Source organism: Carassius auratus, chromosome 15, assembly GCF_003368295.1.
Source record: "Carassius auratus strain Wakin chromosome 15, ASM336829v1, whole genome shotgun sequence".
NCBI classification, from domain to species: domain Eukaryota; kingdom Metazoa; phylum Chordata; class Actinopteri; order Cypriniformes; family Cyprinidae; genus Carassius; species Carassius auratus.
Genome location: NC_039257.1, coordinates 13177684 through 13196456, shown reverse-complemented (window position 1 = coordinate 13196456; position 18773 = coordinate 13177684). Strand labels below are relative to the sequence as shown.

The window sequence follows — 18773 nt, the reverse complement described above, 5'->3', positions numbered from 1 at the left end:
TTTTATGTGTTTCACAGAAGAAAAAGTAAGTTATACTTGTTTGGAACAACAGGAAGGTGAGTACATGACAAAAATGTTCATTTTGGTGTGAACTATCCCTTTAAACTAGAGAAAACTATTAAACTATATTAAAACTATATAATTTAATCTAATTTAGTAGGCTAAACAAGCCATCTACAGCTTCATAACATGTTGAATGGTCAAAAATGGAAGGACACAACTGTTTCATTATGGAAAATTTGACCAAAAAACTATAGGAGGGTTAATCAAAACTTAGCAGAGACCAATCTCAACTTTCCCTTTGGAAATCATCATCATCATCATCATCATCATCATCATCATCATCATTCAATTATCTGGCCAATGCCAGGGCGCTGGCTTTGAGACCTATGCCTGGGCCACAGTGTTATCTGTTTTGTGTTAGTCACTCACTTTAGATAAATAGGTGAGTGAGAGGGAGTTGTGTTGGTTGAGGACTTTGCACCTGGATGAACACTTAATTTCCTATATGACAGCATTATCAGTCAAACTTCTGGAAAACACCTTCCCTCTAAGGCACTTTGCTTGATATGTAGAAACAAAAATCATTCAGCTTTAACATTATGCAATAGTGGCCTCTAGTGGTCACCGCATACACGAACAGTCTCTCTTCAAGAAATAAACACATTCTTGTTTAGATTTTTTTTATTATATCAAAATACAAAAAGTTTTACGGGGTTATTACATGGACCAAAGCGTTGGAAAATGTCAACCTAATAGAGCTTGCCAAAATGTGCATATCTGGGCATCTGGTGATGTAAACAATGCAAATTGAACGGCTCTACTACAGAACTTCAATTGGGCTGTTAAAGACAGCCCACACACACACACACACACACACACACACACACACATTTAAGACTCCATATGTTTCATTCCCAGGTCTGGTATTGATGTAACTCTCAAGGACAATTAATTTGTCAGGTTAGCATATTCTTTTTTGATTGGGGTCTTATTCTAGAGCAAGACTTCTTAATAAATGCTTTAAAAATATGATGAAAGCAATTGAATAAAAAATTAAATAACAATGGGATTTCCTTTATTCTCTAAAAATGCCATTGCTTTCTTCAGGGTTGTTCCCTTTTAATATCAAGAGTGTCCAGCTGAGTTATTGTGGAGATCAATGTCATACTTCAGAAGTTGGTAGTACAGATACAAAACATCTTTAACATTTACTCCTAGCAGCATGAAGACACACCAGGCACCATATCTTAACATCTGAGTACAGTATGTGGAAACACCGAATGCCCAAGAAAAATACTCTGAAGCAGCCCAATAATCAAAGAAGATAGAGGCACACTGCACCTTGTTTCATGATCAGTTGTCTAGCAATTTGGAGAATTCCTTAGCAGTGGCAGAAGAATCAAACAACGCATCATACATAAGGCTTTGGTACAGCACCATACTGTTTTAGAATAATACCTGAAATAAATGAGATTGGTTAACAAAAGAAGCCTTCGATCAAGTCATTCAATCAAATCAATCTGAAAGAAAAGCACAACTATTATTCTATGATCTTTTTCTTCACGTAAGAACAGTCTCTCATACATAGCATGTAGGGTGATCAGAATGAAAAACATGTTTGCCCAGAACACATCTTGAGATAACAGAACCTGTAAACAATGTACAACACAAATTCAAAAGCAGTTAGAAAGCACAATGCAATTTGAGCTACGCTTCCAATAAGCTCTAAGAATGAGGTTTAATGTTAAAACAGTCGTAAATGTGCATAATGCAGTATTACATTCTAAGTTTTCAGTGCTGGTTAATATATTAACAGCAAAATAATCAAAAACAAAAAGATGAAACGAGACATTTCCGAACGAGTGAAATATCTTGATTATGCAAGGTTAGTTCTGTTCAATCGACAGAAAAAGGAAAATAAAATTTCACAAAGCACCATAAGAGGAGAGCACAAAACTGAATACAGGCAATCAAAGAGTTGACATGACACTTCCTGCAAATGAGCCCTCTACAGAAGCAAAAAAGGGGGCGTGTCTACCTGTACAGTCAGTAGCCTATCATAGCTATATATTCAAGAGAAACGTTTCAGTCGGGTTCTCCCTTCAAAGACCAGAAAATGCCGTCAATCACCGTCACCTGCAAGCTTAAATCAGCTTTATGAGAGGATGCGTCACCCCGTCGTGTCCAAGAAAAACGCTATAAAACAGAAATGCCGCCGCTTGACGCGTCAGACCGCCACCTGCTCAAGTTTCCAGTTTCTTCCCATGCTAAATGAAAAATGTACTATCATTTTGTGGATTATACATTGGTATGCTGCCTCCTCAAGACTGGCGATCTGTCTAAATGCGCGGGTTTTTATTCACGGTGACAGTGAACGTTCACGCGATAACTAAGCTCATATTGAATGTCAAAGCCGAACTTTATTTAACAGTTTTCATACTGAAAGATAGATGAGCGCACAGGACCTGCCCTGTGAGAGAGGTTTTATTGCTTGCGGTCCTACTCACCAGGGTAACTCGACAACGGAAATCACAACAGAGCTAGTTTAGTTAGTTTAAGACAGGACTGTGCGTGAGTTTGTGTGTTAACCTCTGAACCACAGCACCACGAGTTCAAGAAGACATAGCACCAAGTCATAATGTGTACAATGTGCCTACATCCTTGCACGTGATATTTCTAGATCATGTAAACTTTATGTGGTTGTTGTAGGACTTGTTAGCAATGAGTTCTTGACAGAACTTGACAAAACACTTAGCAGAAATAAAGTCAAGTCTAAGTTTTACACTTCTATTCCCACAGCTAAAGGCAGGTAATCAGGAATATCTAAAAATAAACACTGCCTTTCTTCTCTCAGAGACTACATGATTTAAGCAAAGCAGCCTTACAAATCGCAATACATGGGTGGAAAAAGACGTAGAATAAGCAATGGAGTCTGCTGACACACTAATACTGAATAGCTCAAATAGCCTACACTGTGTGTGATGTTTGAGCAGTCGTTTTCACGTCGAGGAAAATAGTTGTATACAAAAAGAGAGAAAGGAAAGACAAAAAAGTCAACACTTAAGTCAAATCCTCTACACTCAAAATGGCTACTACGAATCTCCACGGACAGAAATTCCTCCCAATGTTTCCTGCTTGTATATTCAGCCTTATTCAAGTTCATTTGATTTCCTATCAAGTCGTGCCTCATTATTAAATTCCATTCGCAGTAGAAGATTCATTTTGGAGTTGATCGCATTGGCGCGTAAATGAGCTAAAAGAGAGAAACATCACACTGAAAATTTTGGATAAATCTGAATTCTACAGAGCAAACCATACATTCACCATCGGTTTAACTAAACTAGCACACGCTCGAGTAGCTTTTACTTTAGGTAGCAGATCAGCAGCTGTTAGTGAACTCTATAGACATTTAACATCCTCCAGAAACTGGCTACTAAAGTCATCATTAATTCAAATAACGCAAACTTTGCTATGTCATCAGATGAGCTGTGATGGATGGCAAATAGTAAAGATTACAATACAGTTTTCTTTTTTTTTTTCAAAGAGAGTCAAGCTATTTTGGAGGTCCACTTTTGTAAGTAGAAAGTAGGCTAACCAAGAAGATTGGTAGTCTTTTCTTTTTTCTCTCTCAACTGATTAGAATAAGGACTATTTCAACTTTTCTATGTTATATTGATGACTTCATTAGTCTGCACAATATCTACTGTACTTCCTTGGTGTATTGTATGTCCAAAGAAAACAAATAACAAATTATTCACTTCAAGGAAGTGACAAAAATATTAATAATGCATTTCACCACTTCTAACTACATTTGTGCAAGACAAGGACCAAGTACTTCTACTTTAGTTTAATATTACATTTGCACATATGCCATCTGAACATGTCTAAAAGGATATTTCTAAAATTGAATGAGAACCTGAATCTTTTTTTCAGCAGGGGGCTAATATTAATCTTCCTCCAACCACAGGTTAAAAAATGCCTTAAAGCTGTCCAGTGATGTTAGTCAAATATAATGTTAATTATTAAAAAAATAAAAAATAAAAACATTAATAAGAATGTTTTCAGTTCCACCTCCCTTTGCATGGAATTGTAAAAATCTGAGGAACTGTTCAAACATTGTCGCAGGACCGGTCTAGTACTGAAGTCATTCTTTTAAATCGTACAATTTCTATGATATTCTGTGCTTTATATTTCATGTTTAGCATTTTATAAATAAATAAATTGTAATTTTTGAGCTTATATTAATCCCTCATGTTCTGTAATACTGTCAAAGCTTTGCCGCAAACAGACAACATTCGTCATCCAAAATGAAATATGCTAGCTTGCACAAAATATGGTAGAAGTGCTGAAATAACTTTTTTTTCTATTTTCTTTTTTGAGGTATATTTTGTAGAAGGAAGAAAAGAAACCCTGTATTAACTATCATGTCTTGAGAGACACATTTGTACAGAGCGTTTAACTCTATCCTTCACAATATACACAGTTCTGACAACGTTTTGACAGAAATCGAAGTGGACAGCAAGATTTTTCCTAGCATGTAATGCAATGCTATTATTTTATTTTTTTGCATCAAATGAAAAGCTTTTGTCCTGTCCTTTTCTGTTTCTTCCAAAAGAGCACCCCTGTACGTTTTTCCTATGTGTAAATTTACAGAAAATACAGATATGTGTAGTATATTGTGCCAACCGAAGAACATAATAAATCGTATCTAGTTTAGACTGATTACAAAAACAGTACTGAGATCTTGTCCATTGTACATTTTTGCTAATGGACAAGAAGACGATCCACCCCACAGGATAAGTTTTAGTGAGTGTTATTTTTTGGGGGGGTGGTTGGCTCTCAGAGCAGAGAACCATAGTTTGAGGGGGCAGGGTCCATACTGGCCAGGAGGGATTTTCTGTCTTCTCTGGGGTGGAGCCAGCGCAGCAGAGAGGACAGATGACGACAGGGGGACTTTCTAAGTGTACTTTTCCACTTTTTCTTTGAGGGAGAGCGGAGATGTTCTTTTGAGGGAGATGCCTGAGATGCATGCGGCTGCTGGGTCTGAGAGGTGGACACATCTAGAGACAGCAGAGCAAATGAGACACAGCAAACAAAGCAGATTTTTTACATTTTCGTTGCCTGTGCATGCAAACCTCACTGCCACAATGTTAAGCATTTGTGGGTGGTTGTTTCAGCATGTTTTGGGTGGTTTCTTGTAATTATTAAGCAAATAAGCATGTAGTCAGGACATTGGGAGAGACAACATTTCTCCCAGTATGTAATGTACGGGTGAAACTGACCTGTCCTTTTCTTGAATCTGGAGTTGTTGTTCTTGTTGGCTGTTGATTTCTTGGCTTTATTAATACAATAATAAATCAGTGCTTCAAAGCTCTCAGACCCTGCAGGGACTCTCATTGCACCTAGATGCTCCCTGTGAGAGACAAACACAATGATGCATTACTTCACACCGCCACCAGGGTGTGCTCTCCACCGGCCAGATCAAACAGATATAGTCCCGACAGGGAGCACTTTGGCTGCCCCAATGCCAAGTGCAAAGCCTTCATGACAAAAGTACCATTCATCAACATGTACTGTGTAATTTAGCAATTAATTTGTTTGTTAGATATTGCTTAGAAAATACTGTTTATCAAAATGAAATCTTATTCATCTCAATTGGCCACATTTCATTGGTCATCAGAATAAAAATTAAATACCAAATCATTTATTTTTAAAGAATAAAAAAAGAGCTCTTCCTCATTAGATGCGTACTCTGCAAATCAAAAGCACATTGTATTAGTTGAGTTAATCTGGTGAGTTGAAATTAGCATTTTCCCCACTCATTAACCATGGAATACACCTAAATTAACATGAATAAACCTTTACCTCATGTTGTACATTGCTGCCATGCTGCCAGCACTGTCCAATCAAATTACAACTAGCCAAAATCTCCTGTTTCCCAGTAAGTTCACTGGTTTCATATAAAAGTGACCACAGAGGTCAAGTTTCTTGTAAAGTGTTGTCTTTTATCGCACATGCCATTCCTCTATCATGGCAGAGATCATGAAACTCAAACGTCCATACTGAAGAGTCAGCCAACAACTCATGGGTTCACAAGGCACAGAAACACAAAGCGTTTACAGACAGTCTCCCCTGCTGCTGAGGCTGTGGAAAGAGAAAGTGAAAGTGATTAATAGAAGGGGGGTGGTAAACATGACTGAGCACTAAAGTCCGCCACATCAAACACACTCTGGTTACCATGAATACACTGTACAGTGGCTTCACCATGCTGACAGGAGAAGAGATGGCAGGGAGGGGAGAATGGCCAGTAAAGAACAGTCACATAAAAGAAAGGAACCAAACCACTAGGATGACAAAATGTGACAAGAAATTTTTGTTTGAGAACTGCTGTTACTGATTCGGCATCGAGGAGAAGAATATTTAGAAAAGGCATGCATGATATTTTTGTACATGGAAACAAAATTTTAAAGGGGAATATCCAAGTGTGCCTGTATTTAATAATCTCGAAAAAATATTTGATAAGCAATGCTGAAAAACTGGCATTGTTTATATTCCAGCAATAAACATATTCACCTATATTTGCCAAAAAAGACAATGTATTATTAATATCATGTAATAAAAAAATAGTAAAAAAAAAAAGAAATTCCCCTTTAAATGAGAATGATTTAAGGCCCCGCCTGCAAACCCCTCCCCTTTCAGACATGGATTCAACCCTTACCTATTGTGGTGTAGAGGACCTGGTCACAACAATGCTGCCCAGATAGCTGAGATCAATCAAAAACAAAGAGGGTAAGACTACCAGAGTCTCCAGAGAAAAGCGCCGTCTCTACTCTAGATGAGGATGAGTGTTGCAAGAGATGAGCACACTCTCATCCCTGGCAACGACGGCTGCCTAAGAAGGCCACCGTGATGGTCAAAGCCCTGAGTTAGAGGAAGTGAGAGAAATGGAAGGAAATGAGCTGGAGAGGGTGAGTGATGTGATTAGCCCACAAAATAGGACAAAGGAAGAGCCATGGGATCATCATGAATGCACTAGAAAATCCTTAATCATGAAAAATGTTATACACTATGATAATTTCCTATATCAAAATAACACTTTTTAAAGGTTGAAGGAGAATAGGATTAGAAGAAAATAAAGAGAAGTATGGAAATGTATCCTGTAAACCCAATAAGGAGTTACACTGGAGGACATGGACATTTGTGCATATGTAAATAGTTTATAGTAAGATGTACATGTAAAAATATGTTAACCGAAAATCGCAAAAGCATGAAAGCATTGCTTTTGCTGTACAGATGATGAATAACAATCTCCTTTGTCATTTTGGAGCCTCCAATGGTACAGTTCACCTACCCTGGAGAGGGTTCTGAGGGGAGCATCTCCTCATCTGTCCTTCTCTGAGATGGCATCTGGCCGAAAGCATCACTGCTCTCCGTAGGGGGTGAAGGGGACTGGGAGGGGTAGCTGGCCGCGGCTGTGGCAAAGGCCATGTGAGCACGGTAGCTGAGACTGGACTGCTGGCCACTCTGGCCTAGGGTAGGTGAAGTGGCAGGGGAAGAGGAGAGAGACCTTCGGGAGAAGGAGACACTGGCAGGGTGGCGGGCGCTCTCGGGCATCTCTTGAGAGCGGGAAGACCGCAGGATGCTTGGGCGGGGAGGAGGGCGGACAAGAATGTCTGGAGAGCCGGCGTGTGAGCTGGGAGGGGTCTGGGTGAGTGGGGAGAGTCGTGACGGCTGTAGGACCACCTGCTGCAGGCCGAGATCCATTCTTCGTGCCGCCCTGGGGCTCAGCCAAGGCTGGGCCTCAGACCTCCAGCCGTCAGAGCTCTCACTGTGCAGTGTGCTTGGGCTCCCCATGCGGGCCGTGGCGCCTGAATAAGGCAACACTGGTACGCCCATACCGTGGGCAGTGTGTCTCAACTGCCCCAGAGTCTGGGCCTGTTGCATAGTCATATGCTTGGCTGAAGGGCCCTGAGGCGGAAACCTGCCAGGAGTTCTGCTCAGGTGGGCTCTAGGGGCCTCCAGCTGGAGGAAAGCAGAGCTTGAAGGGAGCTGAGAGGTGGTGCTAAGAGTACGACTATGGGAGGGGTATGGTGGGGGCTCAGGGAGGTCCCGGTGGAAATATGATGAATGGCGTGGTGGAAGAGCGAGACGGGGACCCTCCTGACCTAGAAAGGGGAAGTCAGGAGGCTGCCAGATCTCGGTCGAGCGAGAGGAGGGAGGGCTATGCACCAGTGGGAGGGCGTGGCCGGAGGCGCCATACTGATGGATCCTCAGCTCCTCCCTCTCCTCTGGGATGGTGGGATGGCGGAACGGCCCCTCAGGGGGGTATGAAGGTGAGGAAGACATGGCAGAGCTACGTGGACTAACATCAGGCATGTAAAAAGGAGGGTGAAGCTCCACCTCAGCACCACTACCTATATAGCCATAGAAGGGGCCTGGAGGGAAGACCCTGTGAAAATGGGAGACCCGGCTCTGCCCTGTGGCCTGAAGCCGACTACCCTCCGAGATGCTCATACCTTCCATAGGCCTCTGGAACCGGGGGCTGTAGGCTGGGGGCTGCATGTAGGACTCCTGGCTGGAGGACACAGGGGATATCTGGGGCCTGAGGGTGGCCATGACTGGGGGTAGGGGCCCTGGGTCATCATTCTCCTCATCTGATTGACGGAACTCAGGATACAAGTCTGATTCCTCCACAAAAGGAAAACCCTCAATACGTCGTGGCTTGAGGGACGTGTCGATTTCACTGGGGTCCATGACGAATCGGCCATCAGGTCCACGGCTGATCAGCTCGATAGGCGTGGTGACCTCAGCCTCATGCTTGGACACACTGTACTTCTTACTGGTTATTGCTCTCTTGGTTTTCTTATAGAGTGAAAGCTCTTTCTCTTTCCTAGGGCTTGGCAACTTCTTAACGTAAAGACCATGGCCACCCACGCTGGCCAGAGATGAAGGCCGGGAGGAAGCAATGCTCTCAGGACTGATCTTCCCAGAGGACAGCCTATCAATCAAAAAAGACACAGGGCTTAGGACTGAGCCCTGGGGAATACCAGAACTTAAAATCAGCAAAAAACAGCATCAAAATAAGAATTACTTCATCTAAAAACATGGAATATAATTCAAGAGGAAATGGCATGGCATTACACTTTCTTGTGCACTTATTTTAAAATAATTCAAGGTAATTAGACTTTATCCACATGCCTTTTTGTAACAGTAATTAGAATAAGCTCTGATCTTAATTTAAAGGCCATTTTAAATAAAAGTGAAAGATGATTTCAGGGTGAGAGATAATGGAGAACAACAGAATGGGGACAGGACATAAGATAAACAGATAAGTCAGTACAGGCACCAGTGTGCTAACATAATATCAGCTAAACTATATATTCACCCAGCTCTTCAATAACAATCCATCTTGCTGGCTCTAAGTGGTCAAACAAAGAATCAAAATTTGGAGCAGCTGAGGGCTGAAGTTTTCTTTTCCCCCAAAGAAGCAGTTTAGCTCTGCACCACTAACTGACATCATGCAGCTACGGCAGACAGGCACATGTTAGCACCTGCTGCAGAGAGAGATGCAGGTGCAAGCACTCACTGAGGGCTGGTGGATGGGGGCCTGTAGCTGCTCCTGTCTGGCTCTTCCCAGTAGGGCTCAATGCCAGGCAAGGGGGTAAGAGGAGGCCTGCGGTGACAAAAACACAATAGAGACGGGGCAGAGTCGGCCGTCAACCAGACTATGGTTCCACACTGCTATGTGGAAATGGGTGGGATGGGAGCATGAGACTGCAGCTCTATGAAGACCGCAATGGAATCGGATAAGAGCGTGAGTCCCAGTTTGAACTGGGTTGGAGATGCTACCCTTATATTCTCCTTCCTTTAGCTCTGGTTATAAATATGAGAGTGACATGCTGCCATGCCTGCACTGATCAATTCAGAGGAGCTGGGGGATAAGCTTCATGTTTATAACATAGCTATTGAAAGGTTCTATCACAACCTGACTGGACAGCAAAAAAAAAAAAAAAGACGAAAAAAAGAGCTTGAAAAGATTGTTTGTAATGGCAAATCAATGCATCTCAGTGCTGAAAAGCAAAGGTAAGCACAGATGCATTTATAGCTGCCACTTTTGTGACCACCTCCATGCATCCTTCACTGTAACACAGCAGCTGTTAGGGTCAGCTGTTTGATTTCCCAAACTGTACATGCTGTCTCTCTTTCTCTCTCTCAAGCCATGTGCCTGGTAGTCAACAGATTTACAGAAGGACAAAGTATGATGGATGTTGCCATGCATTGGTACTTACGGAGATTCTATGCTTTTCCTTGTGTGAGTAATCGATAGTGGAGGGTCTAAGGGCAAATCACACAATGCCACATCAGCATGATAATATGCTTCAGATCTTTATCTCAACCACTGAAATGCTAAAGCTGGAATAATGCAATACAACTGAAAAGATGTATTATTTTATTACAAATCCAATAAGGTTGTGATCTGTGCAAAAATTTGTAATTAACAAGAGAGATAACTGTGTCTTGAAGTTAAGAAGGACTTACCACGTTTGCGTTTAAGCTTGCGACGATGCTGCTTGTTGACAAAACATGCAGCAAGCGTGCTGAAGAGGACAGCAGCCGCCAAGAAACAGATGGTGGCCACGATGCCGGCCACCACTGGCTTGGCTAGCCCCTCGTCTGAGATCTCTGTGGGAGGGAAGGGGTCTGAGAGAAGAGACACTCCAGAACATGAAATTAGGATGGGAGAATGCAGCAAGCATGTATTCACAAAGCAGGTTAACGTCATTGCTGACAGTGATTCAGTTAGTGTGCATTATAAAGCAGACTATAGCATAGTGTTAACACAACTGCAGCCTATAAAATTAATAGCAGCTTTCCTATTTAGATCGAGAGGGCATGTGGCATTAAAATTTTTGAGCCAAGTGGATTTTGAATGCAACTTCCAAAAACTAATTAGTATCTTTAATAATGAAACGAATTAATGAAATGAAATAATAAAACGTTTTCTTGTAGGTAAGGAAAACATCCTGTGGCAGCAATTACATCTAATTTTAGTCGGTCCTAAAAACTTTCATTTAGAACAGAAATGAAAGTTATTATACACTTCAGCTTTATCATACAACAAAAATGGCTTAAATAAGCCAGGACTGCCAGTGATGCCCCCTCCAAAAAAATAGGTGCAGGACACCCTTGTAACACGTCTACAACAGCAAAAAAAGTAGGGCACTAACTACAATGTCCAGCAGAGGGCAGTGAAGCTCTGGGTGGCTAAAGCGATGAATTGGTGCATTTTAGTTAAGCCCTTTTTTCTCACCTGTACTTGACACTCCCACCACATTACTGCTCTCACTGACAAGATCATCCATTACAGCTAGCGCTCGGAATTCATACCAAGAGTCCTGGGAGACAGAGAAACAGGTCAGTAGGTCACAAATCCTGTGAGGCCAACGGGTTGAGGCGTCAGATCTACGGCAGATTTGTTACAAGAACATTTGTAGTGGACTCCACTGTATGTCAGACTGAATTAAAATGACATCCTCTGAGCTTTTCAGCGGAAAAAAAGCATTCCCTCACTGAGTTTTTCTAAATAGTCACAGAACTGCCATTCTCTGAAACAAATGAATGTGCACAAGATGGACATCACTAAACTGAACTTCTGAAAATTAGACATTTTCACTCAGAAATACGTCAAATGACAGAAATAAATTAGATTTCAAATTGCAAATAAGATTGACATTAAATTCACCTCTGTAGTGTCTGGACCAATCAGACACACCATTTTTCATTTGATTCAACAAATCAATTATTCATTAGATCAACAAATGATCACAGACCCCTCAGCCAATAAACATATTAGGTGCCAGGATGTCTGCGAATAACTCCAGACCCCTTGTTACCATGGCAACCACGACACCTCAGCCAGACCAACTTTTATGGCCTAAGAGTATGTTTGAATGAACACACATATACTTCATTGTATATTTTGTTACTGTTCTTGTATATTGCCTTTTGTCTTATATACTGTTTTATGCAGCTTGTGATAGGACTACTTGTTTATGTAATTTTACCTATGTTATCTTACTATCTTTAGTTTCTTTGTATTCGTCTTCTGATGATGTAAAGGGAGAGTGTATATTCTTTGTTGGTACACAGACAATATAGTAGTATTCTAAGAATCTTGAAGATTCTTTTCTTGAACCCCCACTCGAGTTCCATTTTGCAAATTGCCATGCTTTCACACAAGGAGTTGTAAAACTCTTCATTAGTTCCATCTTCCCGCTTGGAATTTCAGCCTTTCTCATTGGACAAGCCCATCCTGAGAGGCGTGAACCTTCTCAGACTTTAAAAAGGCTCATACACAGTTCCACCTTGTCTTCAATCTCTTTTCCTTTCTTCTGCTAAGAGTATGTGAGCTAGAACTCTCTTGGACCCCTAAGTCTGCGCCAGGCCTTGTGCTTTGACTCTCCATTCACCAAAGATCTTAGGATCTCAGCTGACATCTCTCTTAGTTCTTGTTACTTTCCACTGGGAAGAAACTCCCAATCACCATTGAGTCAGGACATCTTTGGAATTCATCACTCTTCAAAACCGGAAAAAAGTTACCGTGACTCCTACACCACTGAACCTCCAAACCATCAAGTCTTTGCATCCAGACACTCATTCCAGACCAAGGAAATGGACGTATCATACATTTAACTAAATGAAACAGAGGTTTAGTATAAGCTATAGACCCCGTTATACGGCGCTGATGGTTTTACTCAGGTGGTTAACCGACTCCTTTCATAGCTTCATTCTCTAGTTTTGCTGATGGATTTTCCTTGATCCATCAAATCTCATTTGCCCTTTCCCCTCTATGAGTGATTGTATATATATATATATGTATGTTTGTTTGTTTTTTAGAGCGTTAAGTGTTTAGTTAATAAACATTTTGTGCACAAATTACATGAGTTACTGATTCTGCCTTACAAATCAATGTCCCTTTACGGTTCTGATTTTGCTATATGCTCTAATTCATTAATACAGTATGAAAGTATTTTCTGTGGCCACGGAAATAACCTTGGAGTTGATATGAAATTGTGGGTTCTGGTACAGTTACTACTGGCAGCTCACATAAATATTTGTAATTAATCATAATTGATTGTAATTATTTATATACATTTCCCTTTTGGGCTTAATTTTCTACACCCCTATTATTTATGGGTAACTTAAAGAGTACCATACAAATGTATGTAGCGATATTAAAGTAGTAAATATTACCTGAATAAGATCTCTTGCTATGATCTCAGTCTCTGTGGCAGGAATCAAGTCATCCAGAACCTCCCACCTTTCTCCCAGACGGAACTCGATGATATAGCGGTCAATTGGTGAAGAGTGATTGGCCGGAGGAAGCCATGTCAACAATACACCCTGCTGTGTCCGGTTGGCTGTGAGGCACCGTGGTGGAGTTAGAAGCACCAGTGGTTCAGGGGTACTTATGGGATATCCTAGGAAAGATAAAGGGAGGTTGTAAGCGCATCTCTCTTAGATGGTCATTCAGAGGTCCATTGCAAGATCTAGTTTGTGTAGAAGTGTCACCCACCTCCTGTAGTCACAGTGACTACCTCACTGAAGGGGCCGGTGCCCAGCTTGTTCTGGGCCAGCACACTAAATTGATAGGCAGTCTTTGGCTCCAACCCCTGGACCACCAACCATGTCTGAGAGCCGGGCACAGGCATGGACAGCCAGTCATGTGGCCCTAAATCATTCTTCACCTTTCTATTAGATTATACCAAAGAGTTCTATTATAAAACTTTAATTGAGTACAATTAAGAAAAAAAAAATAACTTTTGCATGATATGTATTTCTTGACAAACAATGAAATGCGAATAAATTGAGATTAAACATTCCATTGATTCATTCATTGCATTTACATATACATATAATCCATAGCTTTAACAGCTAGTCTTTTTTTTAAAAAGACTGCATCAAGTCACAAGTACATTTGGAAAAAAAAGTGAGGAAGGAACTATATTTAGTGGGGGTTCTGGCAGGACTTACACCGGGCCGTACCAGACCGAGAACGTCTGTTCAAAGCCTCCGTCATATCCAGGTTCCCAGGAAACATTAGCAGAGCTTGTGGATGCTGACACGTGGACATTAGTTGGCGCATGTGGACTAGTGCCTGAAATGGTTATTTTTAATTAGTAGTGTCTGCAAACGCTAGTTCTATTGCTCATACTAAATTTTATGGATTTGAATTAACCTCTAAACCTTAGCATTTAACTTTGGCACATAACGCTTCTTAAATGATACATTGGATAAATTACAAATCAGATCATGTGGCTTGTGGAGCTGAGACATTTCTAGCCAGCATATCATAGTGACTATAATAGGGATAGGATTGTTTGACCTGGCCCGATAAGTAAGCACCTAGGAAAACCTTAGCAAGGTCTGCCCAGGCAGACACCTTTTTTTTTCTTTTTTTTTCTAATTTTTATTTATGCCACTTAGTTAGAAACTCTCAATGACAATTAAAAACACAAAATTCAACATTACCGTTCAAAAGTGTAGGGTTGGTACGATTTTTTAATTATTTTTGAAATAAGTATCTTATGCTCACCAAAGGCTGCATTTATTGGATCAAAACATAATGAAAACAGTAATATTGTGAAATATTTTTTACAGTTGAAAAAAAACTTGGTAATACATTTAAAAAAGAAATTAATTCACATGATTGTTCAGGAATTATTCTTATATGCTGATCCATGCTAAAACTGAAGTGCCGCTTAATATTTTTGCGTAAGCCATGAAAAACTTTTTTCAGGATTATTTGGTTAATATAAAGTGTAAATGAACAGCATTTATTGGAAATATTTATTTTTGTAACAACGCAAGCCTTAACTGTCACTTTTGATCAGTGTCCTAACTGAATAAAATAATACATTTATTTTTTTTAAATCTTACTTACCACAAATTTTTGAACATTAGTGTATAATCATGAGTGAATCAATCACATATCTACCAAAACCCATTAGCAAAATGAGGCCTAGGAAAACAGTCCATTATATGCCGTGCTGAATAGAATCCGAAGGAAACAATTCACTAAACATTTACAAGCAGCAGGGTCATTGTTAGGGGAGCCATCCGGGAACATTGTCTATTAGTGGCCGCAATTCATTCTTAGTGATCAACCCAAAATCTTTAAGGTCTAGGCCAGACAGTTTGTCTCAAAACAACTACTTTCCAAGATGGATTTAGCCTTGTGAGACACAGCTAGAAAGATTTATGAGAAACTGAAGAACAGGAGATCCATTGTCTGACCCGAACCTCCTCTCACTTATGTTTTCTGACTAGACAATAAACTAACTCTGTGCACAGACTGACCCAGTCTGATAATAGCAGGAGAGCACAGGATGATGGAAACACTGAAGTGGAGGATGGATTCAGGAGTTCCATTACATCTCTTATCGGCACCTAGCAGCTGCGGAGGATCTGTTAATCGCTCCCTCATTAAGCATAGTCTTTAGACTGTCATGACACCAGTCCATCACCAAACAAATGCCGTGTGTATGGGGTTGTGTGCCCGCTGACACATCACTCGTCATTCGAGGGCGAACTCTCAGATGAGACAGCCGAGTCAGAGCTACCACGAGCTACATGGCACCCCTACTGTAATGACTCACTTGGCTGCAAATCCTAATGTCCTAGCCTACACTTCCTTTCTGGCACGTTGAGAAATCACATCTTTGATGTATTTTTTGTGCTTAAGAACCTTCACAATTGTGCATAGTGTGCTGACCTAGGCCAAAACAATTTACAGACCAAAAATGTAATTAAAAGAATACAAATATTGTAATTAAGGTCATTTTACAGTGTGCAACACTAAAGCCTCCATAGATAGATGGATAGATAGACAGAAAGACAGACAAATAGTAAGATAGAAAGAAAGATAAGAGTCATTTACCTATTACAAAAAGACGTGTGCTGGCAGTGATGCTTGTAACTACGTTGGTGGCAACACATTCCCACTCCCCATGGTCCTCTTTGCTTAGAGACACGAATTGCAAGCTACCACTTGGTAAGATGTTATGTTTGCTTCTGCTGGGCTTCCCGACCTTGACAAAGGAGACAATAATAAACAATTCATGATTAACTATCTATGAAAATGAAAAAAATAATACACTTAAAGGGGTCATCGGATGCCCATTTTCCACATTATATGATTCTTTAAAGTCTTGATGAAAAGTCTATAGCGTACTTTTACTAAATTTCTCAATGGTAGTGTAAAAAACACCCTTTTTACCTTGTTAAAATCAGCTTGCATTTCCCTTTACATGTTAATGAACTTTGCTCACCCATCCCCTCTCTTTTGTGGGGTGATGAGCCGTTCTCATAAGATATGGTCTTAAGACATGAAGTCATGCAGTGTGTAATCTCCTGTGCCCGATCTGTCGTGCAATGTGAAGACAGCCGCAACTGAAATCTACCCCAATAGTCGTGCAGTGTGAAAACAATGATGATCTGATGATTTTGAAAATCATGCAGTGTGAACTCGCCATTATAGTCACTTCATCTGTAGGTGAAGCTGGATCACGAATAATTTGCACAAACATAGATGCATTTCGGTAGAGCAGCCTGGGTCTGTGTGACATCACAGAATGGCTTGGTTGTTGTTTATAGAGATTTAAAAAAAAAAAAACACTGGGTGGATTTTTATCATTATAGGGTGGTTGCCAGCACACATTTATGTTCAAACAACATATAAAAGTGATTTTTGGATCAGATGACCCATTTAATTTTTCCGTTAGTCATGGTACCTTTCTCCATACAATGGTGGGAATCTCAGGGTCCCCAGAAGCAGCGCAGGGGATGACCAGCTCTCTCCCTGCCTCTTGACGGTACTCCCCCCCAGGCCTCACGTTGAAGTAGGGGGGGTCCTGGGGTCATATCATGATGTTTATCTCACAAACCACACAACACATCTCAAAAATTCAAGGAAAATGTGATTCTTTTTAATTAAGATGCACTGACTCACCTTTAGCACCAGAGTGGCCGGAGGGGACTGTCCCATGGTACCTAGGACATTGTAAGGCACACAGGTGTAGGTGCCAAGGGAGTCTTCAGTGACCTCTGCCACCCGAATGCTTCCGTCTGCCATCTGGCTCCATCCAGGATACTGTAAGAGAAACATCAGAGAACTGGAGTGTTGTCAAACCAATTCAGACGCCAGAAGTCCATGCATTACAGACCTTCTCGATTCTGAGGGGATAGCCATCTTTCTCCCATCGGACTGACGTAACTGGGGGGTTGGCATCCACTGGGCAGCGAATAATTCCTGGCAACTTTCTTGGGACGTAGATGACAGGTGGCATGTTCACAACACGGGCAGGGTCTGTGGAGACGATACGGTCCAAACAGGAATGAGGAACATGGGTAATAATGTTAGTTATGCTAAAACAGATACAACAAATGAAATAATCATGTCAGTCTCGCTATGCTGTCAAAGTACTTTATCCATCATAATACAGTTCATAACAGTTATAGATTTTAAAGTCTAAATCAACACATCTCCCATATTTCCACTGCAAAATCGCAGTGTTTGGGAGCCTGTGTAAGATATGTGTGGTAACGGAATATTTAAGTGTTATTTAAAGCGCTTCCTGTGAAGTTCTCTCACCTGCAGCAGCCCTGGGGTGTCGCTGACTGATGTAGCACAACCTCAGCGGCACAGAGGAGCGGCTGCTAATGAGAGAGTCAGCCACTGCTCGGCATATGACACAATATAATGTGCTTTTCCACAGCTAATGTCTTCTCTCTTCAAACTGCCACGCTATAGTTAATTCATTAAGGACCACTTGTCACCCCTGACCTCTTTTCTGCTGTGATGATATAGTGGGTCATCATGACATACTGTTCTGGGTTGCAAAATGAGAGAAACAAGCCATCTTTTGAATTCTATATGCCTCCTTGCCTGCTGAAAATTAATGTTCGAGAAAATACAAATTTTCTCTACACATTACACTTTCTTTCTGTTGTAACAATCATTACTGGCTTGAAATATTGTCATTAGCAGTAAACTATCTTTTTTTTTCATGGCAGATATCCAACTACATCTACAGAAGAGGGCTGCTGAGGGATGTCTTGTATATTATATTATATTATATTATATTATATTATATTATATTATATTATATTATATTATATTATATTATATTATATTATATTATATTATATTATATTATATTGTATTATATATATGACAAAGGAAACATGCAAAAAAAAACTCATAATTGTATGCCTGTGTGTGTGTGTGTGTGTGTGTTATACACAAACAAACATTAAATTAAGTTCATTATTAAATTTTTGCAAGTAAAATATAATATAATATAATATAATATAATATAATATAATATAGAGAAATTATATATAGAACACCCAAAATTAAAACAGAAAACAGAATTAATTAAAACACTAAAACAGAAAATGTTTATTATAAAGTGAAAATGTTGTCAATACAAATAATTATATTTTTTAATTATGATAACCTCAATGAATTATTATGTGTGTAACTGTAGGTGATATTGTAGGATTTGAACACTGATTTGCATTCACATCTGTGTATTCTGTCTGTGTTACAGTGGCTTCTTTTAGAATTCAGAGCTGGAACTATTTGTTTTCTAATAACGAATTGAAGTTGCTTCAGTGACAGCTCTTGGCTGTCATTTATAACTGTCACAATTCCAATTTTTCATGGTGACCGCAGTATGTTAGGCTTCTCCAATCTGTCTTTTTTC

At 40.3% G+C, this 18773-nt stretch overlaps 1 protein-coding gene across 7 annotated transcripts in view; it reads right to left on the bottom strand.

The window, feature by feature from the left end:
* Positions 1-729: 729 nt before the first annotated feature.
* LOC113115162 (protein turtle homolog B-like) overlaps positions 730-18773 on the bottom strand; it is an 81014-nt gene continuing 62970 nt past the window's right edge. The window contains exons 8-22 of one of the 7 annotated variants that reach the window (XR_003293837.1): positions 17229-17371; positions 17015-17155; positions 16797-16916; positions 15944-16094; positions 14038-14161; positions 13580-13755; positions 13258-13484; positions 11315-11399; positions 10543-10704; positions 10293-10338; positions 9590-9676; positions 7355-9001; positions 6722-6767; positions 5869-6147; positions 5311-5416 (exon numbers count right to left, since the gene is read on the bottom strand). Coding sequence is in view for 6 of the 7 variants with exons in the window: in XM_026282508.1 (XP_026138293.1) it covers positions 4843-5063; positions 5286-5416; positions 7355-9001; positions 9590-9676; positions 10293-10338; positions 10543-10704; positions 11315-11399; positions 13258-13484; positions 13580-13755; positions 14038-14161; positions 15944-16094; positions 16797-16916; positions 17015-17155; positions 17229-17371 (3461 nt within the window). In the remaining variant the exon portion in view is untranslated. Of the gene's footprint in view, positions 5064-5285; positions 5417-5721; positions 6148-6721; positions 6768-7350; positions 9002-9589; positions 9677-10292; positions 10339-10542; positions 10705-11314; positions 11400-13257; positions 13485-13579; positions 13756-14037; positions 14162-15943; positions 16095-16796; positions 16917-17014; positions 17156-17228; positions 17372-18773 lie in introns of those variants that run through there. The other 6 variants (XM_026282508.1, XM_026282509.1, XM_026282512.1 and 3 more) reach the window with 6 other exon arrangements.